Source organism: Squalius cephalus (genome assembly GCF_949319135.1).
Source record: "Squalius cephalus genome assembly, chromosome: 9".
In the NCBI taxonomy this organism is placed as follows: domain Eukaryota; kingdom Metazoa; phylum Chordata; class Actinopteri; order Cypriniformes; family Leuciscidae; genus Squalius; species Squalius cephalus.
Window position 1 is genome coordinate 2,421,020 of NC_137130.1, and position 26,648 is coordinate 2,447,667.

The following is a 26,648-nucleotide window of genomic DNA, read 5'->3' on the forward strand; positions in this document are numbered from 1 at the left end:
TCATCTGTTGCTGTATTTTAGAGTGCTGCTAGTATCGTGTGTTTCCAGTAGATGGACTCATTGTCTTGCAGCTGCACTCCTTTCAGAGAACAGCAACAATTGTTGTCCTTCACAAGTTCGCCAACGCACTGAATCGTTCTTTGATTAAAGTCCACCACTGTAGTCAATAATTGTATCCTCTAAAATTAATCTTTGATCACCAAAATTACATATTTAAATGTTTTTTCCTTGAAAAAAAGTATGCATGCCTTAAAATAGATTGAATGTAGGCTAGTTTTATAGGCGGTTCTATGAATATGCAAATTAGCCCCGCCTCCACTCACTCACAGCAGACCCACTCGAGGACGATCACACATTGACCTGATTGGTTACAAGATAGTTTGTGACGTCAGAAACACCTGCGATTTCAATTTTGTGTCAAGGCAAGGCTTGTTGGACTTTAACCGGCGCTGCACAGACCGATTGGAGGATGGAATCAAAAAACAGCGAGAGCGATTAGAGATGTATGCTTTTCAATCACTCTCGTGGTACTTTGATGTCATAAACTAAGCCTAATGTCTTTGGTTCACTGCAGTTTTAAGGAGAAAATACTCAGCAATGGTGTCGACTTATGAATTTACACATGGTTTGTCTTAAAGCATATTAAAAACACCACATAGACATATAAACAACATTAAAAGCCGGATTTTCACCACAGGGGAACTTTAAATTAGTTTAAAGTTACTGCTAATGTTATAACCTTGACAAAATCATTAAAAAGACTCAAGCTTCAGTATTTGGCCTGTATTTTATTCTGAGAAACATAGTGACAGTTATGTCTTAATTTGTGTCATGAGTAATGAAAATAAACTCATGTTGATGTACCTTTAATATGAATTCAGCAGCAGTCAGCAGCATCCACCGAGGAAAATCTCCTGTATGGTCATCATAAAAATGCTTGACAAAACAACATCCCTCTTGGTTTTTACCCAAAATGTGCCGATGTAATCATTATGAGAGCTGGATACTCTTGACTGTTTTCAATTCATCCTGGCAGCCTGAGGGCGCTCTATGCACGTTTAGTCCACAAATGGCACTCGTGATGAACATGCATATCATGTGACATTCCAGGAAGTGCCTTACATAAAGCCAGAGATCTTAGTCGATTAATTAAATGATAAGCTTTTTCTTCACAAAAGCGGTTTATTCAGTGCAGTGAAGACTCTTCGCATTGACATTCATTTAAAAAAAAAAAAGGCCTCTGGTCTCCTTTCCTGCGATATGACACAGTCGCAGCGTTAGCATTAGCTGTTACGTTTTTTTGGCTAAATGCTGCAGGCTTGTCTTCTATTGACTTGGATAAGATCGCTATAACATGCGGATAGAGGCTTTTTGGAGGCAATAAATATACGATTGCGACGATGTATATGTGTTCTTCATGCCATGTCGGGTATTTTTATAACAATAGTATTTATTTATTTAATGCAATGCTAATCGACATAGCTTTTATCAATGTCCTGAATATTATAAAATAATATATATTATAATAATTTTCTGATCTGAAACCACATCAGATTAGGTGATTTAAAACACTCGACTAACGTTAAAAAGTAGGTTTGGAGCAAAAACATGGTTTTAATCTCATAAATTGTCATGTATTGATGTTGTGCTAAGCTAACATGCTAGCTAGCCCAAGATGCACCTGCCACCTATAGCTGAGCAAATATGTTATTTTTATGAATAATTTTAAATAGTAAAGCTCACTGAAATGTTTCTTTTTTTTCAAAGAAGTGCATTTGATACAGTTTCAAAGAAGGTGAAGTGAGAAGTTTGATCAAAGAAATGAGGGATTAAAACTGTGAATAGAAAGTCGTAATAAGAGCCAACCAGGCCGGAGCGTTGTAACTTTGCAGATGTTGTTTATGCTCAAACAGCAACATTACACACTAACTAAAGCTAGAAAAGTGAAATCATAATCAACCAGCCCTTTAAATATCTTGAGAACCTACTGAGTTGTTTTGTATTTTTGGAATTCAATAAGCAAACAACCACAATAAATCCTTCATACCAAAGCGACTGATCATAACCTGCAAAACAGGACCGAGGAAAACAAGCAGACATGAGTTCCTCCTTATACAAACCTGAGTGTGCATTAACAGGACCTACAAAGTCAATCTGAATGTTGTCTAAGAGTTAAAAACAAAAGTTTGAAGTTTATATATAATAAACCTTATAGAGGCAGTGGAGTGAATGAGTTAATGTTTCAAATTGTTATAAAACACAAATGAATCATTTGCTTTTTGCATACCTGTCAGGATTACAAGGCAAGTTACACTGATGATATACTGATGAAATGCAAAGCTTGAACTCACTGTAAGTCACTCTGGATAAAATGAACAAATACAAACCAGTATTAAATCCTGAGCACATCGGGCTGCAATTCCTGCCTTCTGTTAGATTGCAGGTCTCCACTATGTCTAATTTCTCTCCATGCATGTTTGTATAAAAGAAATTGAAACCCCTCGACTACACATTTATGTGATTTCCAGTTTTGACGGCACAATGATTTAGGTTATAGTAAAATATAACATAACGTTTATGGCAGGGCAAAAGAGCCCGATTGCTGCAACTTCCATTTTTATTGGGAGATATTTTGCATCAGTTTCCCAGGAAGTGACGATTTTGTTCTCTTGAACACATGAGATGGAAACACTGCTTCATTTGCACATGTTAAATAGTGCAACTTTTGATGGAAACACAGCTAACGTAACTCAAAAAGGGGGGATCGCTCAAGTGAAACTATCAGTCTCTTCCCAATCTACAGTGAGGAAAATAAGTATTTGAACACCCTGCTATTTTGCAAGTTCTCCCACTTGGAAATCATGGAGGGGTCTGAAATTGTCATCGTAGGTGCATGTCCACTGTGAGAGACATAATCTAAAAAAAAAAATCCAGAAATCACAATATATGATTTTTTAACTATTTATTTGTATGATACAGCTGCAAATAAGTATTTGAACACCTGTCTATCAGCTAGAATTCTGACCCTCAAAGACCTGTTAGTCTGCCTTTAAAATGTCCACCTCCACTCCATTTATTATCCTAAATTAGATGCACCTGTTTGAGGTCGTTAGCTGCATAAAGACACCTGTCCACCCCATACAATCAGTAAGAATCCAACTACTAACATGGCCAAGACCAAAGAGCTGTCCAAAGACACTAGAGACAAAATTGTACACCTCCACAAGGCTGGAAAGGGCTACGGGGAAATTGCCAAGCAGCTTGGTGAAAAAAGGTCCACTGTTGGAGCAATCATTAGAAAATGGAAGAAGCTAAACATGACTGTCAATCTCCCTCGGACTGGGGCTCCATGCAAGATCTCACCTCGTGGGGTCTCAATGATCCTAAGAAAGGTGAGAAATCAGCCCAGAACTACACGGGAGGAGCTGGTCAATGACCTGAAAAGAGCTGGGACCACCGTTTCCAAGGTTACTGTTGGTAATACACTAAGACGTCATGGTTTGAAATCATGCATGGCACGGAAGGTTCCCCTGCTTAAACCAGCACATGTCAAGGCCCGTCTTAAGTTTGCCAATGACCATTTGGATGATCCAGAGGAGTCATGGGAGAAAGTCATGTGGTCAGATGAGACCAAAATAGAACTTTTTGGTCATAATTCCACTAAACGTGTTTGGAGGAAGAAGAATGATGAGTACCATCCCAAGAACACCATCCCTACTGTGAAGCATGGGGGTGGTAGCATCATGCTTTGGGGGTGTTTTTCTGCACATGGGACAGGGCGACTGCACTGTATTAAGGAGAGGATGACCGGGGCCATGTATTGCCAGATTTTGGGGAACAACCTCCTTCCCTCAGTTAGAGCATTGAAGATGGGTCGAGGCTGGGTCTTCCAACATGACAATGACCCGAAGCACACAGCCAGGATAACCAAGGAGTGGCTCTGTAAGAAGCATATCAAGGTTCTGGCGTGGCCTATCCAGTCTCCAGACCTAAACCCAATAGAGAATCTTTGGAGGGAGCTCAAACTCCGTGTTTCTCAGCGACAGCCCAGAAACCTGACTGATCTAGAGAAGATCTGTGTGGAGGAGTGGGCCAAAATCCCTCCTGCAGTGTGTGCAAACCTGGTGAAAAACTACAGGAAACGTTTGACCTCTGTAATTGCAAACAAAGGCTACTGTACCAAATATTAACATTGATTTTCTCAGGTGTTCAAATACTTATTTGCAGCTGTATCATACAAATAAATAGTTAAAAAATCATACATTGTGATTTCTGGATTTTTTTTTTTAGATTATGTCTCTCACAGTGGACATGCACCTACGATGACAATTTTGACCCCTCCATGATTTCTAAGTGGGAGAACTTGCAAAATAGCAGGGTGTTCAAATACTTATTTTCCTCACTGTATTTATCAAACCAAGAAAGTCAATGCTTACATGTGTTCTCTCATGGACACGTGTGCCTATGGCAAGCTGTTTATAGCTTTAATTGTACCCAGCGTTACTCGTCGTAATTGCATTCATACTAGTAACAATTACAATTAGAGAGCCCTACAAATGAATTTTTACTAGTCATATGTCTCCATTGACTTCCATTCATTTTTAATTACGGAGCTCTACAATTCAATTATTACTAGTAAGAATGCAATTGCAGAGCTCTTTAATTCAATAACAGAGCTCTGCAATTATACATATCTTTAATTCGTTTTTTACTTGTAAAAATTCCATTAGAGAGCTCTCTAATTGTAATTGCTAAGAATTGAATTGTAGAATTCTCTAATTGTAATTGCTACTAGTAAGAATTGAATTGTAGAGCTCTCTAATTGAATTCTTACTAGTAAAAATGCAATTACGACGAGTAACGCCGGGTACAATTGAAGCTAAAACGGCTTGCCATAGGTGCCTGTCTGATTAAGACCTCAGTGATTCAGAAGTCTCACCTCCATGTGTCCAGTCTGACGTCTGATTGGCTCATTATGGTGGTCTATCATCACCTGTCGTCCAGCAGAACAACCTGACATCGTTAAACCTGAGACCCGAGACTCTCACACCTCGTTTGACTGTTCTTACACATTTCTCCTGACAGCCGGTAACAATGCAGGAAACTTTTCTTTTCAGTCCGTCACACTGCAATTCACACAGATTGGCTTCCAGTAAATTAACGTTTGATCGCTCTCTTGGCATTACAAACTACATCATGCACATTCTAGCTGGAGAATAACAATCACTTCGACTATAAAAGCGCTTACGAACTTCACCGGTCCCTGTTCTTTCTTCACGCCATCTGTGGCCTGGACCGCATCAGCTCCTCTGACTATAATAACTCTGTTATTTTCAATCAATAAGATGACATGAAGAGTATCAAACTGTTTCCAGCCGGACGAGTATCTATCTGCAATAAACACACACACACTATAGGAGTCAATCTGCCTGCGCTTTGATAGGCCAGCTGGGAGCACATGACATTTCATGACTAAACCGTTTTGTAGTTATGGCTGCATGATGTGTTTACTCATTCCAGCAGAAATGAGAAGAGGTCGTCTCTTAAAAGCCCTTCAGATGCTCATTCATGAGAGTGTGTGTGTGTGTGTGTGTGTGTGTGGGGATCAGTGAGCAAAAGTTACGGTAAAAAACGGTTGCCAGAACTTTACCAGAGAACTTTAAATGCTGGGTTGTTTTAACCCAATTTTGGGTCAAATATGGACAAACTGGACAAAAAATTTAACCCAATGGCTGGGTTAGTTTATATTTGACCCAAAGTTAGGTTGAAACAACCCAGCAGTTTTTAGAGTGTAAAAAATACGGTGAAATCTTGAAAATAAAGGTTCTAAGAGCGGGATTTTACACCGATGCCATAGAAGACCCATGATTTGGTTCCCCAAAGAACCTTTTAGTGATCAGTTCTTAAAAGAACCATTTTTAGAACATATTAACATTCTAAAAAATGCTGGGTTGTTTTAACCCAATTTTGGGTCAAATATGGACTAACCCAAACGTTGGGTTAAAAATGCAATTTAAAAATGTAACCCAAAGGCTGGGTTTGTCCATTTTTAAATTGCATTTTTAACCCAACGTCGGGTTAGTCCATATTTGACCCAAAATTGGGTTAAAACAACCCAGCATTTTTTAGAATGTTAATATGTTCTAAAAATGGTTCTTTTAAGAACTGATCACAAAAAGGTTCTTTGGGGAACCAAATCATGGTTCTTAAAAGTCTAAAATAAATAAAAGTCTATATTTTATAACACACAAACACCATCAGTTACACACATCACACTTGTTAGTTGTTTTGTGATACATTAGGGTTTTATGTTACATAAATGGATGTTTATTGCATTATTTTAGTGTGATGTGTCACCATGTTGGTGTTTTGTGTTTGTGTTAGGAATAATGCAATAAACAACATGAGATCCAACATATAATAACAAAAAAATAAGAAGAAAACCATCAAGTGTGAGAATTCTGGGAATATCAATACGGTTTTTCCACTGTAAATTAAATTTTGTTTGTTTGTTTTACATATTTTACTGTAAAATGACATTAAATGTACCATTTGATAATTTTTTTCACCATAAGTGAACTTACCATTAACTAATTAATAGTTTTTTACAGCAGCATTTTGTACCATAAAATTCCGATAATTTTAATAGTGAAGATATTCAAACCGCATCCTGACCTTTTCTCACTGAGATTTTGTTTTCATTTTCCCTTGTTTGGAGCAACATACCTCACACCAACACAATACATTTCAATCTGCAAAAAGATAGAAAAACTAAAAGAACATATTGTGCCCACCATCGATCCAGCCCACTACAGCTTGTGGTTATTATTGTACAAGTTATTAACTATATAAATCTCTCTCACCACCTTGAAAGCAAATGACCGTCACACACTCGGATGGAAGAGGTGTTCAGGTCGGTGTCTGTAATCCAATTAGACTTCAACTAATAAAACCCAATTATGAGTACACCCACAATCCTCTGCTTCCATGATGTCAGGAGTTGAGGGATAGACTGAGTGAGTAGGAGGTGAGCAAACTAACGCGGGGCAAGTTGTTACACATTTGTTTTAAATACTTACAGCATGACGAAACTTATTGTATTTACTAGTTGCTATAGCAACACTATATAGAGAAAAAATTGCGCCAAAATTCAGAAATCTATATCATCTCTGTTTTTTTTTTGTTTATTTAAAATTAGACAAATCTGATATTATTTTAATCTCCAATCTGTTATTTAACAGTTGAGATCGTTCTTTAATGCTGATCTAACCAGCAGAAACACTCGCCGGGTTTGGCGGGGCATGTTGTCACACTGCGTTACAATGAGCATATTAGAACTATGATATTATATTCTATACTTTTATGAATTCTATTGAGAAACCATGAGAAAAAGGTGAATAAAGACTGAGAGTCCATGTTCAGAAATTATTAATTATTATTATGTTTGGAAGTATAGCTGTGTTTTCCGGTGTGTTCGTTGTCAAACTCAAAAATGTGTATTTTAATTATTTTAAAAAATGCCATTATTTTATATAAATAGTTAATAATTGTATTTTATTAGATCAGATAGCATTTTAAACTGTCATATCTGGTCATATTACAGTGAACCACACCTATGGGGCATGTTGTCACAGTTTCTTTCAGATTAAATCAAGAAAAAAGTATACACCGTATTAATGAAACAAAACCACATAATTGTGCTAGACATTTTTTTCTGAGGGAAAAAATAAATACTCTGAATCTTAAGTAGGTTTTCACAGACTGAGAAAGTCTAAAAGTGTTAGGTTGTGCCCTAAAAGCCCCGAGTAAGTGGAAAAGGTCACGCGGTCTCGCCTCTGCTCAGCTTAGCGTGTAAATCTGCGTAACGTGTCGTTACGAGCGCCTCGATCCTCTGTGTAATTCGTTATTAATGCATCAAAGACGAAACACTGGAAACACGATCAGCAGAACCAGTGCCGTCACCGTTTATGGAAAAACAGCTCCATCCAATCTGGAATAAATGAACATGTTATTCTAATCTTCACTGATCAAAACATCCACTGCAGCGATTGTTTAAATCTAAAACAGGTGCATGTGTTATTTTTCTTTCAGTCTGGAGAGGTTGAATTAATAAGATCCTCTGCATTGGTTATATATAGTCTCTCAGCTATTTCCTTTTTATCAGTGCAGGACTACAATTTAGCAGATGAGTAAACATATAATAACAGAAGTGCAGCTAATTCTGAATGTGTGACCTCCTGAAAAAGTTCATGTGCTAATAAATACAGGATTGTTTTGTGTTTTTGTCCATATTTATATATCAACAACATAGAGTTTTCAAAGCTTGACAGCGCAGAATAAAGCAATATACATCAACATACTTCCCCAGATGATTAATAACTTTGGGAATCGCAAACATTACATATTATGTTTAAATATGCAACTGAGGCAGAGGAACAATAATCAAAGAACAAAAGAAAAAGAGAAAATCACTCTCTGCTCTTGACTGAATAACTTTTGTAGCTTTAATGTAAGGATTAATCTATATTTCATTTATGCTGTGAAGACTGTGAAGTGTTTGATAACTTTATTAAATGTCTGTATATTTCCTACCTGAATATCTTAAAGTCCCCCTGTGGTGGTAATGTTGTTTATATGTCTAAACCATGTGTAAGTTCATAAGTCGACAGCATTACTGAGTGTTTCCTTCTTAAAACTGCAGTGAACCAAAGACAGTCTCAAAAACACGCTTTGAAATCGCTGGTGTTTCTGACGTCACAAACGACCTTGTAACCAATCAGATCAACGTGTGATCGTCAACCAGTGGATCTCTGAGCTGAGTGAGTGAGTGGAGGCGGGGCTCATTTGCATATTCATAGAACCGCGAATACTAAATGAGGCAAGGGTGTCGAGTTACATTCAAGATATTTTAAGACATAAAGAGTTTTTTTCAAGGGAAAAAAATGTAATTTTGGTGATCAAAGATGAGTTTTAAGGGATACAATTATTGAGTACATGAGAACTTTAAAGTACAAGGTTACATGGGTCAAAAACAACGAAAACAATAACTTTTTGTGCATTTTGACATATATTTAATTAAGGGCACAGATAAATGTGACTTATAGCTTGCAATTTTAGGCCTACTGTAAATCTGAATGCCTATAATTAATGGCTATAATTGAGAAAAATCACTTAGAAAGATCTCACCATGTTTCTAGGAGTAAAAATGTTCTATAAATCGGGTGCATGATATATTAAACCTTCAGAATACAGGAATAAAACTGTAAAGTTTGGTGATGGTGAATGTAAAGCTGACTCAAACTCACCGCCTAACACTAATACTAATTAAGAGGGTGGAAGGTAAGCCCACATAATTGAATGTGGTGTCCCTGTGACGCGTGACTCTCGATCCGTGATTATTTCCACAGTGTGTGTGTGTGTGTGTGTGTGTGTGTGTGTGTGTGACGCGCCCAGGTCGAGAGCGCGCTCTGGTAATGGTGCGCGCGGGGACTCGATCTCGGTGTTGATTGGTCGCCTGCTGGAGAGACTTTACACCCTTTATCAGCATCAGCATGACTTCAGTTCTCCAGAACCAGAACATCCTTCAGAAACTCAGCCCAACTCACACGGATATTATGGGGAGGAGCGCGTGCTATCGGCACTTCTCGGTGTTCTGCTGTTTAGTGTGGTTTATCAGCAGCTTTTACTCAGCTGTTGGTGAGTAACTTCAGCACTTGCGTTTCAGCTGACATTAGATTTCTACATATTTTGTGTATCGACAGATGACAGGACGCATTTCTTTTATTTTATAAAGTTAATTATCAGCTTGAATTTCTAATGTAATTTGTTCAAGATTCCTGTTGATCATTTGGAATAAATCCTAAAGGAATCAAATAAGATGGATAAAAGTAAATTCATATTTGATTCTCTATTGGATAGCCTATTTTTAGAAAGTGCATGGAGGTCTTTTGTTTTATCATCAATCTTGTATGTTAAACATGGAATAATATTCCATTAGTTAGCGTTAGTTCATGCATGAACTAATGTTAATGAGCAATAGGTTTATTACAGTATCTATGAATGTTTAAGTTGATAAATATAAAACTGTTCATTGTTAGTTCATGTCAGCTCAGACACATTCAATAATATTAACAGAGGCAACTTCTGATTTAAAAAATGTAACTTTATTAGTGTAAGTAATAAATGCTGTGGAAGTATTGTTATTAGTTTATGGTAACTAATGTAATTAACTAATGTTTTTATATTGTAATGTGTTACCAAAAACATCTAGATTTTTTTTTTTTTTTTTTTTTTTTTTTGCATTTTGTTGAAATCCTGTTATAATAATTCCTATAATATTCATTTAAGGTTGTTTCCAAATGATGATAATAATCCATCAGGATTTTAGAGTGGGATATCTCTGTCTGTTCATCAATAACACAGATTGTGTTTGTGTGTGATTGCAGAAGGCTATCCTAGACCACTGACAGACTGTGATGATTATGGAGATTATATACAGGTATGAATGAATTATTTTATTTTTGGCTTAAGTATTGTCTAATAATTGACTCCATACAGAATCGCATCTATCTATCTATCTATCTATCTATCTATCTATCTATATCTATCTATCTATCTATCTATCTATCTATCTATCTATCTATCTATCTATCTATCTATCTATCTATCCATCCATCCATCCATCCATCCATCCATCCAAATGTACAAGTTAATTTTAAAGGTGCATTGTGTAATATTTATATTGCGTAATATTTATATTGTAATATTATATTGTAATATTGCGGATCTGATGACAGAAATGCAATATCATATCCATAACTATGTTTTCAGTGGTGTATAAAGACCTTACATAATGAACCGTTTATTACCTTAGAATAAGCCATTTCTATATATATATATATATATATATATATATATATATATTAGGGCTGTCAAACGATTAATCGCGATTAATCACATCCAAAATAAAAGTTTGTGTTTACATAATATATGTGTGTGTACGGTGTATAATTATTTTCTATATATAAATACACACACATGCATGTATATATTTAAGAAATATTTGCATGTATATACTGTGTATATATATTTATATTACATATAATTTATATTATATATAAATATTTTATATATAAATAACACATTTTTCTTAAATATATATGCATGTGTGTGTATTTATATATACACACACATGCATATATATGCATGTGTGTGCATGTGTGTGTATTTATATATAGAAAATAATTATACTCCATACACACACATATATTATGTAAACACAAACTTTTATTTTGGATGCGATTAATCGTTTGACAGCCCTAAATATATATATATATATTCAGAATTCAATATACAAACATTCAGTCATCACTGTCTATAAACAAAGATTATACATCAAATAATACACATAACATAAAATGAATAACAAGTATGAAATTAATAAATTAACAACAACAAAAAAAACAGACTTACAAACTTCATTAATGAAAAAAATATTTATTTTTTTTATTGAAAAGTTTTGAGTATATATCAGTTATTAACATAGCTTTCTTATTTATTTATTTTTTTAACCAATTTAACCCTTTAAGTGTCACCCCCCTTTTTTTAAATATACATGAAAATGCACATTTCGACTTTAAATGGTTGTAATTAAAGAATGCTTTGGAGTATAGACGTAAAATTGGTCTTGTTTTAAAGAAGACATTTGGCAGATTTTTGTTGAAGTGAAATAAATTAAGAAAGTGAAACAAAAAAAAAGTTATATAAGTTTTTGTTTATGAAAATGTACAATTTAAAAAATTTAATTATTCATATTTTATATAAAATATATATTTTTAAAACCTGGCCGACTCTAAAACTGCTAGAAAATCAAAGCCAAAAATCTGAATAAGTTGTGTTTCAAATTTTAGGTTGATATCTCAAAAAATGAGCTTTCAGTGAGATTTTGTTTGGGCGCAGTACCAAACATTTTCACTAGGTGACAACCAGACTCCATTACTGCCCATATAAGGGCGCCTTCATTTCCATATGTGTTATTAAAAACATATTAATATATTTTTTTCTAAAATAATTGAATGGATGATATCTTTTGAACTCTTGGCATGAAAACAAACTGAGGTTTCATCCATTCTTTCATGATTTTTCATGTTCATTGCTATTTCAAAATAAAGGTCTGAACACGCCTTATAAATATGAAAATATTCTTGTTGCAAATTGATAAATTACAGCTCCTCTCTAATTTATTTTGGAAATCATTCACCAAATATGAAAACTAGAGTTTGTAAGCTTTCAAATGAAATATAGTTTGTCAAGATTAGTTTATGTTTATTATAGGATATTACTGTTTTAAATATGTAATGATTTTGGGCCCACCGGTGGGCCGGTGACACTTAAGAGGTTAAGAGACTGAAAACATATGTCAGTTTCAGTTTGTAATAATTTAAAACATGGTCTTGATTTGGAAAATTTTGCTTTATGAATATGGAACTTACCTAATAAAATAATGAGGCATTTCTCTCTACACACACCGCGGGTCCCCTTACATCGACGTGTTTCTACAGTGGCCCTAAACGGACAAACGCGTTTCGTCACTATGTTGTTCTTTGTGCAAAGAAACTAAAGCTAAAGTCAGCGAATAAAACACTGACACAATGATGAACAAGTAACAATAATATTCGCAATAATGTTTGCAAAGTAAACCTAATTTCTTAATTTATCTTTGTAAAGAAACCTCACTGCTTAAAGGAGAACTCCGGTCAATTTTAACATTGAGCTCATTTTTTTGTACATTTGGAGTGCTGTCAGTACAGAGAACAACGACATAAATCGGTGTTGCCTACACCGTGTTATCCTCTTTTAAAATTTGCACCCTGTTGACTTCAATGGGGCAAGTTTTAAACCTGCTTTTAGCCTCTTAACATCCTTGATGTGTCATTACACGTGCACAGGTCATGTGAGTGATTCATACTTGTATTTATTTCCTGTTTTCGGTCGAAGTCCACAGTAGTCGATTGTCGAGTTCACGTGCATGATCATAGGTAACTAACTAACTGCACGAACTCGACAATCGATTACTATGGACTTCGACCGAAAACAGGAAGTAAATACAGGTATGAGCGCTGGCTGAAATAACATCATTTTTATTAATATCTTTCACATCTACTGCAGTCAGATTCACCCGTGTTCACTCCGAAGGAATCACTCACATGACCTGTGCACTTGTAATGACACATCAAGGATGTTAAGAGGCTAAAAGCAGGTTTAGTACTTGCCCCATTGAAGTCAACAGGGTGCAAATTTTAAAAAGAGGATAACACGGTGTAGGCAACACCGATTTTTGTCGTTGTTCTCTGTATTGACAGCACTCCAAATTTACAACAAAATGAGCTCAATGTTAAAATTGACCGGAGTTCTCCTTTAACTGGCTACTCTCTGCTGTTGGGTGCAATTCGCAACCTCTCCACTAGATGCCGCTAAATCGCACACACTGCACCTTTAAGTCTATCTAATACTGTACATGTCTGTGTTTTTAGGCCTCGGCTTTACTAAGTTCTCTGTGTGGTGTGGAGTGGAGGAACCAGGACCAGGTGAGTGTGTGAGTGAGTGAGTTCATCATCATGACCTTTGACCCCGTGACCCTATGTCTGAACTCTCTCATGTGTTTCTACAGGAGCAGATTCAGAATGTTTTTAAGAGGGTGAGTTCGTATATAAAGCAGCTTCTGCTCTCTGTCCTGTTTCTGACTGACGTTCTGTTCGTTTTTCTTCTGCTCTTCAGTTCCTGTTTCATTATTCCAAAGCACAGAACTCAGTCGGCGAAGTAGAGAGAGAGGTATCAACATCTCACGTTACTGTCCTCAAACATTCTCTCTATATAATGCATATTCCCTGATAACATATAGTGGCCAAAAGTGATGTCCAGCCTAGGAAAATTGACCATTTATTGAAATATTATAAAGATTTTGTAGTCATATTGCGTAGTTGTGCTTGGAGTCGATTGTTTTAGTCATTCTGACGCAATGAAACATTTACAAATTAATTTTTATCCAGACTGTCAAAGAAATTATGAACGCATGCAAAAACAAGAGAGAACCAACCAATTATAAATATCTGATTATGTTGTGGTCATTATGTTTGTATTATCCTGTCAGCTTTTTTGCATAGTAAAATAAAACCTGTAACTGTAGATTGCCCAATTATAATTGCACAAGTTTAGTGGTTTGTTCTTCCTGTAAAAAGTGATCAGTTGACTTAACTTAAAAAAACTGAGGAAACCCGTTGCCTTAAAATTATTAAGTAAATAAACGTCATGCTTAATTGAAAAAATTAAGTTATGTGGAATTATCAAGTTCTCATAACTTATTTTTTTTCAATTAAGCATTATGTTTATTTACTTAATAATTTTAAGGCAACGGGTTTACTAAAAAAAAAAATTAAGTGAACTGAACACTTTTTACAGTGTATTTTGATGGTTTTAAGGGTTAGTTCACCTAAAAATGAAAGTTCTGTCAGTAATTACTCTCCCTCATGTTGTTCCAACCCCGTCAGACTTTCGTTCATATTTAGACACAAATTAAGATATTTCTGATTAAATCTGAGAGCTGTCTCACTCCTCCATAGGCTTCTCTGTAATCGATATCTGCCATCCCAGAAAAGTTAGTAAAGACATCGTTAAAATAGTCCAAGTGACTACAGTGGCTCAACCTTCAGTTTATCAAGAGACGAAAATACTTTTTGTGCACAAAAAAACAACAAAAATAAGACTTTATTCAGCTATTAATTTTCGTCTGTGTGGGCCTGAATGAATTCACGTAGTGTAACAGCGCAGCGCTTCTGGGTTGTACGTCAGAACGGAGGCTCATTATTGGCCGACGCTGGTCATGTGATGCATGTGATGCTGGCCAATAGTGAGCTTCCGTTCTGACGTAGGGGAGCGCGGGGCACAACGTAACGCGGGGTTAGTTGTAACACGCTTGTTTTAAATACTTCCGCACATGCTTGGATGACGAAACTTTGTGTATTTACTAGTTGCCATATCAACACTATATAGAAAAAAAAATCCGCCAAAATTATTATTTTTTTGGAAGATATCCATAGACATTTATTAAACCATAGCAATTTTCTTACTTAAGTTAATTTTTCATCTCTATGTTTTGTGTTTATTTAAAATAAGACAAATCTGATATTATTTTAATCTCCAAGATGTTATTTAACAGTTGAGAGAGTTCTTTAATGCTTCGCTAACTAGCAGAAGACACTAGCAGGGTTTAAATCCCAGTTGTGCAGGCGGGGGCATGTTGTCACACTGTGTTACAATGTGCCCCTATTAGAAATATGCTATTATATTCTATACTTTTATTAATTTTATTGAGAAAATGTGAGAAAAAGGTGGATAAAGACTGAGAGTCAATGTTCAGAAATTACTAATTATTTATTTGTTTTGAACTATGTTGTATAGCTGTGTTTTCCTGTGTTCGTAGTCAAAACTCAAAAATGAGTTTATATTTAATTATTAAAAATTGCCATTATTTTATATGAAAAAGTTTTTTAATTGTATTTTATTTAGAAAATATTTTAGTTTGTTTTGTATATATTTTTTATTAGATCAGATAACATTTTAAGCTGTCATATGTCATATGCCCCTCACATGTTGCAATGTACCCCACCTATGGGGCATGTTGTCACATTTCACTTCCATTCTTTCGGGGTATATCAAGAAAAAAGTATATACTATATTAATAAAACAAAACCACATAATTGTACTAGACATGTGGGAAATGAATGTGGGAAAAAATAAATACTCTGAACCATAAGTAGATTTACACAAACTGAGAAAGTCAAAAAGCGTTACTTTGTGCCCCGCTCTCCCCTACAACCCAGAAGCGCTGCGCTGTTACACTACGTGAAGAAAACACAGAAGAAAATGAATAGTTGAATAATAATGAAGAGTTGAATAAAGTCGTTGTTTTTTTGTGCACAAAAAGTATTCTCGTCGCTTGATAAACTGAAGGTTGAGCCACTGTAGTCACTTGGACTATTTTAACGATGTCTTTACTAACTTTTCTGGGATGGCAGATCTCGATTACAGAGAAGCCTATGGAGGAGTGAGACGACTCTCAAGGTGATGATACACAGGGCAACTTTTTGGGCAATGTTCCTGGGCAATGTTGCCGTCAACGGGCAACCAGATGAGACACAGGGCCCACGACCGATCTAAATTATCCAGATAGAAATGTATTGCCCATTTTCAATGGGAAAGTGCCCAAGCAACAATCGCTCAGCAAGATTGCCCAGCAACATTGCTCAAAAAGTTGCCCTGTGTATCATCACCTTCAGATTTAATCAGAAATATCTTCATTTGTGTCTGAAGATGAACGAAAGTCTTACGGGGTTGAACAACATGAGGGAGAGTAATTACTGACAGAATTATCATTTTTGGGTGAACTAACCCTTTAATAGATATTGTACGGTCATTAAAATCACTTTTGGCCGGTACTGTATATATGATTATGTTTTCTCCTCGTCTTCAGTCTCACTCGGTTCACCCGCTGATGCGCCTCTCGCCGAAGCTCTCTCTGCGCCGGAAGAAACAGCAGGTGCGGCAGTGCTCGTCTCTGATCTCTGTTGGTGTCTGTCAGACGCTCGGTTGAAGGCGTTAGGCTGGAGATCAGCATTGTGATTATGAATGCACGGTTTAATATGTGCTTGCTTTAATCTCCCGTGTCTTTTTTTGAGTAACGTGTGTCTTTCTCCTAGAGAAGCTGAAGAACGTCTGTGGCACTTCTGGGAGAAACTCGCGAGGTGCGTGAGAACAAAAGCATCGCGTAAAGCAGACGCACAATTCAGGGTTCTTGCTTTTTTTTTTTGACCGGTTAAATCATTAATCATTACAGCATAAGAACTTTTATGTCTTTTTAACAATCGCCAGGACACAATACTCAATACTTTGGTATTTTTTTCAAAACTCTTTGAACACAGAATGCACTAAAACTACCAAAACACTTAATTCATGGCTCAAATGAACTCATTCTTCCAGAACACAAGCAAAGTTTGGTAACACTTTATTATAATCATTCTGCTAACTATAAGCAATTACATGTCAAATAGCAGTCATTAGAGTATTAGTAGACTGTCTTGCTTACAGTCCTCCTGTAGTCAATCATTTTATCCCTTAAAACTCATCTTTGATCACCAAAATGAAATATGTAAACATTTTCCTCCTTCTTGCCTTAAAATATCTTGAATGTAACTCGACACCCTTGCCTCATTTAGTATATGTGGTTCTATGTATATGCAAATGAGCCCCGCCTCCACTCACTCAGCTCAGAGACTCGTTGACGATCACTGATTGGTTACAACTTACAAGATAGTTTTTAAAATCCAGCTTTTAATGTTTTTTGTATGTCTATGTGGTGTGTTTAATATGCTTTAAGACAAACCATGTGTAAATTCATAAGTCGACAGCATTGCTGAGTATTTCCTCCTTAAAACTGCAGTGAACCAAAGACAGTCTCAAAAACACGCTTTGAAATCGCTGGTGTTTCTGACGTCACAAACTACCTTGTAACCAATCAGATCAACGTGTGATCGTCAACCAGTGGATCTCTGAGCTGAGTGAGTGAGTGGAGACGGGGCTCATTTGCATATTCATAGAACCGCGCATACTAAATGAGGCAAGGGTGTCGAGTTACACTCAAAGATATTTTAAAGCAAGAAGAAAACATTTTTAAAGGAAAAAAACAATTTACATATATCATTTTAGTGATCAAAGATGAGTTTTAAGGGATACAATAATTGACTACAGGGGGACTTTTAGTTTAACAGTTTTGAAAAGTATGTAAATGTGCAATGTGGCCTCTTGTTTTTTTTTGTGTCAAAGTAATTTGAAAGATGTCATCATGTGCACATGCAGTGATAAATAACCCACAGTTTCTCTCACATGGACTGATGTTGAAATCACAGTGTGAAGAGTTTTGAAACCGTGACCGAAGTATTGAGAAAGTCATTAAAGTGATTTAGTAAAAACTGTAGGTTTGCATGTAAACGTGCAAATTGGCCTGTAGGTACATTGAGTTTTTGTGGCATTTGAATGAGAAAAGAATCGAATAAATTTAGTGCCAAAACAACGATGAATGATCCCCAGTTCAGCTCACAGAGAAAAAGTGACCCAAGTATTGAGAAACGTGTCCTGGCGATTGCAAAACACTGTCACAGAGAGCAAAGCATGAGAAGAATAACACATCATTGTTGAGGTTTTTGCTGGTATTTATGGGCCAATAGAGTGCAGATAGGACGTGACAGAGATGGAAATGATACACAATAGTGAGCATGAGCAACAGTTTAAAGATTTGATTCATTTCCATGTAAATTGGTGGATTTAACCCCGTGTGTTTCTCCTCTCCACAGACGTCCTCTGTTCTTATCTGGGATTCTCTCTGACACCGTAACGCCTATAATGTGTTAAAGCTGCATTATTGTTGCTGTCAAGCTTCAAAACACCACCAGATTTCATTAAAACCTCTTTTAATAAATGTAACCTCATGCTTGCCGACGGTTTACGTATTATTGCTAAAACACTAAGCAGAGATGAAGCTTTTCAGTGTGCGGGTGCAAATCAGAAAGCCTGGGTAATGGTAAAATGCAAAAAGGAAATTGATGGGAAATAGCCTGAAATTGTTCATGACATATCCCTAAATATCACAGCTTGTCCTTAAGCTCGGTTTAGAGGGATGTGGGTGAGCGGAAGCGTCGCTAGTCATTAACACACACACAAGAGACAGTAAAATGCACTCAAATCAAATCAATATATGTTTTTATATAATAAACGGTGACAAGCATTGAACTGACAAAGGTTGCATTATTAGATATCCAATATAAAACAAAACAATGCAAATTTTCTGTGAAAATGATGGCTGGTTTAAAAATGTTTTCGAGTGCAAGATAAGCAGGAGTCACTCTCTATGGGAAACACCATTCTAGTCCCAGAGAGTGGAGGTGTTTTTAAAAATGGCGAATATTAGAGTCTGCCCGGCAACAGCTTAAACAGTCTTTTCCGATGTGTTTGAGTCGCCTCAAAACGACTGCAGTTTGAGAGACTGGCACTATGGCAGTCCAGCTGTGAGTGTGTGTTTGTGATGTAATGTCAGTCCTCGTCTGAGTCCTCATCACCGTTCCTGCGGCTCGGCGCCGAGCAGCGAATGGACGTCATCATCTGATCCTGGATCTGTTTTCTGGGGTTTTCCTCCAGGTCAGTCTTCACCGCTCCGGTCTCCGATAAACGCCACTCCAGCTCTGAAACACACAGAACAGCTGCTCCTTTACATACACATCTTTGGTAAGGAAACGTGAAAACGTAAACACAGAAATAGGCAAGTTTATTCATACAGCACATTTCATACACTATGGCAACTCAAAGTGCTTTACACAGAAAGGAATTAAAAGAAAAAGAATAAAAAGATTATACATGGATAAACTTCTCGTCTGGTAAAACACCAGTGTCTCATATTTTTCACAACTCCCAGTTTTACTCTGAGATTTTCCCATGATTACACTGTGGTCAGATACTTTAGATACAAAATAGATACTTTTTATTATATATTTTTGGTGCTGGACAGTCGGTATGAACTATTATGATGGAAAAGATTTATACTTATACATAATAACAAATGTAACAATTTAATTATATTTAATGACAACATATATAACAAAATTCTGTATCCACAAATCCTAATGATCATCACAAAACCCACTTTTACTCATTTTAGAATAAATAACACTTAAATTAGTTAATGTGTGTATATATATATATATATATATATATATATGAAGAGTTCAGATGCAAAAGCCTCTATAATAATAATAATTCATTACATTTATATAGCGCTTTTCTAGGCAGGCCTACTCAAAGCGCTTTTACATGAAAGGGGGAATCTCTCTATAGTGCCATCTGAAATTTTCTTCTAGAATGATCATTTTTATCAAGCTTGTATGTTTATGTTCAGTTATTTCACTTTAATGGCAATGCAAATGACCTATTAATTGTCATTTAAGTGAAATAACTGAACATAAATATACAAGCTTGATAAAAAATGATAATTTTAGAACATTTCAGATGGCACTCAGAGGCTTTTGCATCTGAACTCTTCATATATATATATATATATATATATATATATATATATATATATATATATATATATATATATACACACACACACATATATATACATGCATACATACACATATACATATATATATATTATATATATAACATATATAACAATTATTAAATAATAATATAGCTGAATGAAAATGTATTCATTTAGATTCTGCTAAATTAATGAATGTAAGATATTAGAAAAAAAACTATTGTTTGTACTATAAACAGTCAATTTATATTAGGTGATCAACATTTATTTATTTATGAGTTAACGCCTATCAGCAGCAATGGCTAAGATCATGGCAATCAACAGTATTTCAATTTAAAAAAAAAAAAAATTTGATTACAATCACTTCTTATGTGATCAACAAATAGCATGTGTGTTCATGAGTGGTTAATAAGATATAAAGGAGTTTAACTAACACAAACACAGCATTTTAAGCAAGAAAATCATTCTCACCGTCACACTTCAGGTTCATGCCTCCAAAAACCAGCGGGCCGATGAACTGGGCCTTCATCTCGCCCTCGTTGTAGATGAACAGCGTGGGCAGGTTGCGGTCGGGGTAGTTGGGAATGCAGGTGGTGGAAATAGATTTGATGAACTTGGTTTGAGGAAACTTGTGGGCCAGATATGACAGATGCTGGTTTATCAGCGTGCATAACGGGATCCTGCGGGATAACAGACACATTTATTAGTCAAGGTACTGGATGACACTTTCATTTAGGCAAGGGAAGTATTTATATAGCGCACATAATCAGTTAAAGGGGCTGTATGTAGAATTCAGAAACCTGTGTTTTTAGCGACACCGGTGGCCGTTCAGTGAACTGCAGCAAGGCCTCGATATACTCACGGCGAACTTCTTTTTCTTTCTTTGCTTAGAAGTGAAAAGAAGTTGTAAATACTTTTACTGTTAACGAACATCCAGACACAGTCCACGTTTAGATGAATATGTAAATATGTGCAGCGCTTTCCTCTCAATAACAGAATAAACAACAGTTCAGAAAGCATCTGGTCATAGAGATGTGGGTATGTGCAGCAGATCTGAGATTCACCAGCATCATGTCGACAGATGAGCTCATTAAAACTACACTAAGGCCGTGAGTCCACCAAAGCGTTTTTTCACGTGGCTGGCGTATTTTTTTCAATTGTCTTCAATGGAAGCGCCGCGTTTTTAAAACGCCATGAGTGTAACGAGGCGCTGAACGTTTTTTACTGGTCGCCGAGAGTTGAAGAATGTTCAACTTTGGGTAAAACGCAGCGCACATCACTGTCACTCTTTACCCAACCGTCCAATCACAGTGGAGGAGAGGCGGGACTAATACCACACCGACCAACCGCCACATTCTGCTTGTACAACGTCAACAGTCGTCATGACAACTAGCATAATAACGGAACAAAATCATTTAAAACAAGAGCCAGAGAAAATACGTTACATTGTATCGACATTTTAATATAGAATCATCACAGAAACAAAAGATGTGTGAAATGAGATACTAGTAACACTTATAATATCATAACAAGCAAAGCGTCTCAACTGAAAAAAATGCTGCGCTGCCAAAACGCTCTCAAGCACCCATAGCTAGGCGTTTAGCAGAGCACCTAGCGTTTTCAGCTGGCTAAAAACTCTTTAGTGGACACACGGCCGTATAATAGTTTGATTATAAAGTATATTTGAGACTATATAGATCTGACTGTAGTTTGAATGAATCTGTGACATTACAGTACAGAATGGCTCTTTCTGCATTAACAGAAGAGAGACTCTTTTAGGAGTGAGAGAGAAAACGTCACATCCTTTGATTTTCCCAGCAAAAACGTCCCGAATCATTCACGTAAACATCAGTCTACAGGCTTTCATAGACGACCTAGGAAGTCGAGGAAGGTCTTGTTTTATACAAGCTGTTCACACATCGCCAATTAAAGAGTGATTAATGCATGAAAATTCTTACATATAGCCACTTTAAGAATAAGAAGAGAAATATACATAAATAAGATACAGTGCATGGGAACTTTTTTGTTTAAATAAAATCCAATGCTTTTAAAATTCCAATCTTTACCAAAGCATTTTGCATTATAAATAATGAATGCATATATCTAAATTATAATGAATGCATATTTCTAAATTATAATGAATGCATATATCTAAATTATAATGAATGCATATATCTAAATTATAATGAATGCATATATCTAAATTATAATGAATGCATATATCTGAATTATAATGAATGCATATTTCTAAATTATAATGAATGCATATATCTAAATTATAATAAATGCATATATCTAAATTATAATGAATGCATATTTCTAAATTATAATGAATGCATATATCTAAATTATAATAAATGCATATATATAAATTATAATAAATGCATATATCTAAATTATAATGAATGCATATATCTAAATTATAATAAATGCATATATATAAAGTACTGTCTGCAAAAGTTGATGTGTAAAATCACCCTGGTTTGTAGAGATGCAGCACCACCCAGATTCCAGCTCCAGCTTCATTCACTTCCTTCACGTAATCCTGACCCGAGATCTCATTCAACTCCCCAAACGCGTTCTTTATCTGGTTCGCTTTCCACTCTGCAATTCTCTTCTGTCTGCCAGAGAGAGACCATGCACAAATAATTACTGCTCTTTCATTACCTGAAAGGATAACTCTCGCCCAAATTGCAACCTAGGGTCTTTTTGTTAATCTACCCGAGGCAAACTTTCGTTTAAAAGCATAATTAGGATGGAAACGCCACTTTTAAGTTGGACAGTATTTTCGTTTTCGGTCAAATTGCCTTGTGAATGGGAGTGAATGGGTCACGACTATGATAGCATCAAAAATGGCTATTTTTAAAACACTAATGCGGCTCGACACAACATGAAACTGTGCTGGAAGTGTCACCAGGGGCTCTACACATGAACTCCAGCATTGAGAACAGTGTTTGTGTACACAGAGTTTACTACAAAGAAAGATTTTGATCAACTCACTGAAGCTGTGTCCGCCGGTGTTTTGACAGTCAAAAATAGTCGATCTCCGAATGCAACGTAACAGGGAGGAGAGTAAAGATGGAAAGCTCCTAAAGCTTAGTTCCATATAAATTCACGGATCATTTGTTGTTTTGTCGTTAGTGAAAATCAATATTGATCTTGTATTTGAAAAAGGATCCTCATATAAGAAGCAATAATAAAATTCTGAGTCAGTTCATTCACATTCGGAGATCGACTAGTTTTGACTTTTTAGTAAACTCTGTGTACACACACACTGTTCTCAATGCTGGAGTTCATGTGTAGAGCCGCTGATGATACTTCCAGCACAGTTTCATGTTGTGTCGAGCCGCATTAGTGTTTTAAAAATAGTGATTTTTGATGCTATCATAGAAGTGCCCCATTCACTCCCATTCACAAGGCAATTTGACCCAAAACAATCAATCTTAAAAGTGGCGTTTCCATTCTAATTATGCTTTTACACGAAAGTCTGCCTCGGGTAGATTCACAAAAAGACCCTAGGTTGCATTTTGGTGAGAGTTACCCTTGAATAGAAGTGTGTGTGCAGCAGCTGTAGGACAGTTCAAGTTTTTAGTCTATAGTTCAGTGTAAATAGCCACCTATTTTTATTTCCATTTTGGGAGATCACATGCATTTTAACGCTGGATGGAAACGCTAAAATGCGCATAAATTGTAAAAAGGCTTATTGCACTCAATTGAGTTGGATAACACTGTTAACACAAAAACACTGTTAAAGGGACTAAAAGATAATGGTGGATTTCTTCAATATGTACCTGTACATCTCCATGGCGAGTTCATCCTCATCGCTGAACTCATCTTCATTTTCCTCCAGCTCCTCCAGAGTCATGCTCTCATAAGTCTTCACTGCAAAAGAACAGAATACGAGCTCACGTACTCCACATTCACAGGGTTCAGAATAAACAAACCCGATTATCTGATGACAAGGAGCAGCAAAAACAACATTTAAACTATAACTGTGTGAAGTTAACTCAGGGTATATACAGGAATCACAGAGTTAAATTTAATACCTTTTTTAAGACTCTTTCCATTCATTTTAAAGGAGAACTCCGGTCAATTTTAACATTGAGCTCATTTTTTTGTACATTTGGAGTGCTGTCAATACAGAGAACAACGACAAAAATCGGTGTTGCCTACACCGAGTTATTCTATTTTTAAAATTTGCACCCTGTTGACTTCAATGGGGCAAGTTTTAAACCTGCTTTTAGCCTCTTAACATCCTTGATGTGTCATTACAAGTGCACAGGTCATGTGAGTGATTCCTTCTGAGTGAACACGAGTGAGTCTGACTGCAGTAGATGTGAAAGATATGTATAAAAATTATGTTATTTAAGCCAGCGCAAATACCTTTGTTTACATCCTGTTTTTCGGTTGAAGTCCAAAGTAGTCGATTGCAGAGTTCACACGCATAGGTTTAATACCTATGATCACGCGCGTGAACTCGGCAATCGACTACTTTGGACTTCAACCGAAAAACAGGATGTAAACAAAGGTATTTGCGCTGGCTTAAATAACAATTTTTATACATATCTTTCACATCTACTGCAGTCAGACTCACTCGTGTTCACTCAGAAGGAATCACTCACATTTTCTGTGCACTTGTAATGACACATCAAGGATGTTAAGAGGCTAAAAGCAGGTTTAAAACTTGCCCCATTGAAGTCAACAGGGTGCAAATTTTAAAAATAGAATAACTCGGTGTAGGCAACACCGATTTTTGTCGTTGTTCTCTGTACTGACAGCACTCCAAATGTACAAAAAAATGAGCTCAATGTTAAAATTGACCGGAGTTCTCCTTTAAGACCTCATCGCCACTTCAAGTTTTAACCGGTTACATCAGCGACACTTTTACTTACATTTCTTTATATATTGATTGTAAGATAGCACAACTAAACACTCTTAGTTTGTGATAACTCCTTATCAATGCAACATAATTCAGAAGGTTGGGAACGAAGCACATGAGAATTACTTGACAAATTAATGCAATTCTTTGGACAAATATAGATAATGAAAAGATGATACAAAATTTAATTGTCATTTAATACTTTTTAAGGGGCTTCATTTTCTCTAAATTGAATTTATCAACTTTTAATAGTTTTTAAGACACCCTGAAACAGTGTAAAAACTCCTCTTACCAACAGACTGAGGCTGATGAAGCTGCTCGTCCTCTTCCTCCTCCTCCGGTTTTTCTTTAGGAGGAAGAATACCTTTCCTCCTGAGGATGTCATTCCACTCGGTATCTGCGTTCGGGTCCTACACTCACAATAAAACACATTCAGAGACGGGATGTGATCGACCACACGCCGGAAAAATGACAACTTCAGTTTGAGAGTTCACAGAGCAGTTTACATGACTTCAGGCGTCATATTCATGACTGGGTTTCAATCAATAATGCATTTAAATAATTACACTAATCGGTGTCTCCAATAAGACCCTCAGTGATATTTTGTATCATATAGTTTTTAATACTTCAATTTAATTTCAACCATTTTGTTGTTTGTCATTTTAGTTTTATACAGTTTATTCATTTTTATTTCAGATTTAGTTTGTTATTTCAGAACATCAATATAAACTAGACAAATTAGAGATGTTGCTTTGTTTTTTTATATCATTTCACTTAACAATGGTTTTAGTAAAGTGTAATAACCCTGCCCTCAACAGACTGCACTCAAGCTTTAGTCTACTAATAACTGATGAAATAGTATGTTAGCGCAGAGCAAAACTACAAACATTTATATTCCTTACAAAAATATCCATGATTTTCATTATTGTACTCATTTATATGGCCTTTTCAGGTCAATATTCAATATAAATATTCCTTGATATTCCCTTTGGTCATCAATATCACAGCGAAAAATTGTTATTTTTGATCATTTTCACTCAGAAATAGCTAGTAAATGTCACGAACAGTTAGTAAAGGCAAGTAACACTAAATTAAACGTTAAATTATTGAATGTAGAACAAACGAAACAGCATTTTCTTATAAAACGTACTAATTTTTTGGTTTACAACTTCTAAAAATGTTTTTTTTACAGTGTAATACCAACCCATGAATAACACACACACACAATGTAAACATACAGATCCCTTTTTTCCTCAGTTTGTAGGAGTAAGTTAGATTAAAACAGTTACTAGTCAAAAGATCTTTACTAAACTATCGTCCTCATCATAACCAGCATCTCCAGAAACTGCTCTAACCCATCGAGAAAATCAACGATCATTTCAAGTCCAATATAACGTGAAATAAACAACATATTTGGTTATTAATCACACAAACCTGCATCTCTGCTGTGAATCACTCCTCTGCTCTCACCGCGCCGGAAACAGAAGGAGCGCTCCTCATTCTCTTCCGGCCGAACACAAGCTGCATCCGTAACATAAAATATACAAAACATCCTCCTTTTTGTCAGTTTTATAAAGAAAAATGGCTGTTAAATCACAATAAATACTTTAGCGACACGATAAA

At 35.9% G+C, this 26,648-nt stretch overlaps 2 protein-coding genes across 5 annotated transcripts in view; one reads left to right on the top strand and one right to left on the bottom strand.

The window, feature by feature from the left end:
* The window catches only part of nms (neuromedin S), a 19,722-nt gene extending 817 nt beyond the window's left edge, over window positions 1-18,905 (top strand). For 2 of the 4 annotated variants that reach the window (XM_079881919.1, XM_079881920.1), the window contains 8 exons: window positions 9,454-9,696; window positions 10,446-10,498; window positions 13,533-13,586; window positions 13,670-13,696; window positions 13,777-13,830; window positions 16,529-16,594; window positions 16,757-16,799; window positions 18,405-18,905. In XM_079881919.1, the coding sequence (XP_079738045.1) occupies window positions 9,552-9,696; window positions 10,446-10,498; window positions 13,533-13,586; window positions 13,670-13,696; window positions 13,777-13,830; window positions 16,529-16,594; window positions 16,757-16,799; window positions 18,405-18,445 (483 nt within the window). In that variant the 5' untranslated portion in view covers window positions 9,454-9,551 and the 3' untranslated portion in view covers window positions 18,446-18,905. Of the gene's footprint in view, window positions 1-9,312; window positions 9,340-9,421; window positions 9,697-10,445; window positions 10,499-13,532; window positions 13,587-13,669; window positions 13,697-13,776; window positions 13,831-16,528; window positions 16,595-16,756; window positions 16,800-18,404 lie in introns of those variants that run through there. The other 2 variants (XM_079881921.1, XM_079881922.1) reach the window with 2 other exon arrangements.
* On the bottom strand, window positions 18,794-26,537 carry pdcl3 (phosducin-like 3). Its single transcript, XM_079881918.1, has 6 exons — window positions 26,460-26,537; window positions 25,318-25,435; window positions 23,938-24,028; window positions 22,624-22,767; window positions 20,618-20,826; window positions 18,794-19,289 (listed from the first exon to the last, which is right to left on the bottom strand). Exons 1-6 carry the CDS (start codon window positions 26,463-26,465, stop codon window positions 19,141-19,143), a joined length of 717 nt encoding a protein of 238 aa, XP_079738044.1. The 5' UTR covers window positions 26,466-26,537; the 3' UTR covers window positions 18,794-19,140.
* Between the last annotated feature and the right edge of the window lie 111 nt (window positions 26,538-26,648).

Bases quoted from the DNA above. Each gene is read 5' to 3' on its own strand.
- pdcl3 (XM_079881918.1), bottom strand. The intron at 24,029-25,317 runs GTAAGAGGAGTT...GTTCTTTTGCAG, and splicing joins TCATCAGCCTCAGTCTGTTG to TGAAGACTTATGAGAGCATG. The intron at 19,290-20,617 runs GTGAGAATGATT...TGTGTGTTTCAG, and splicing joins CATGAACCTGAAGTGTGACG to AGCTGGAGTGGCGTTTATCG.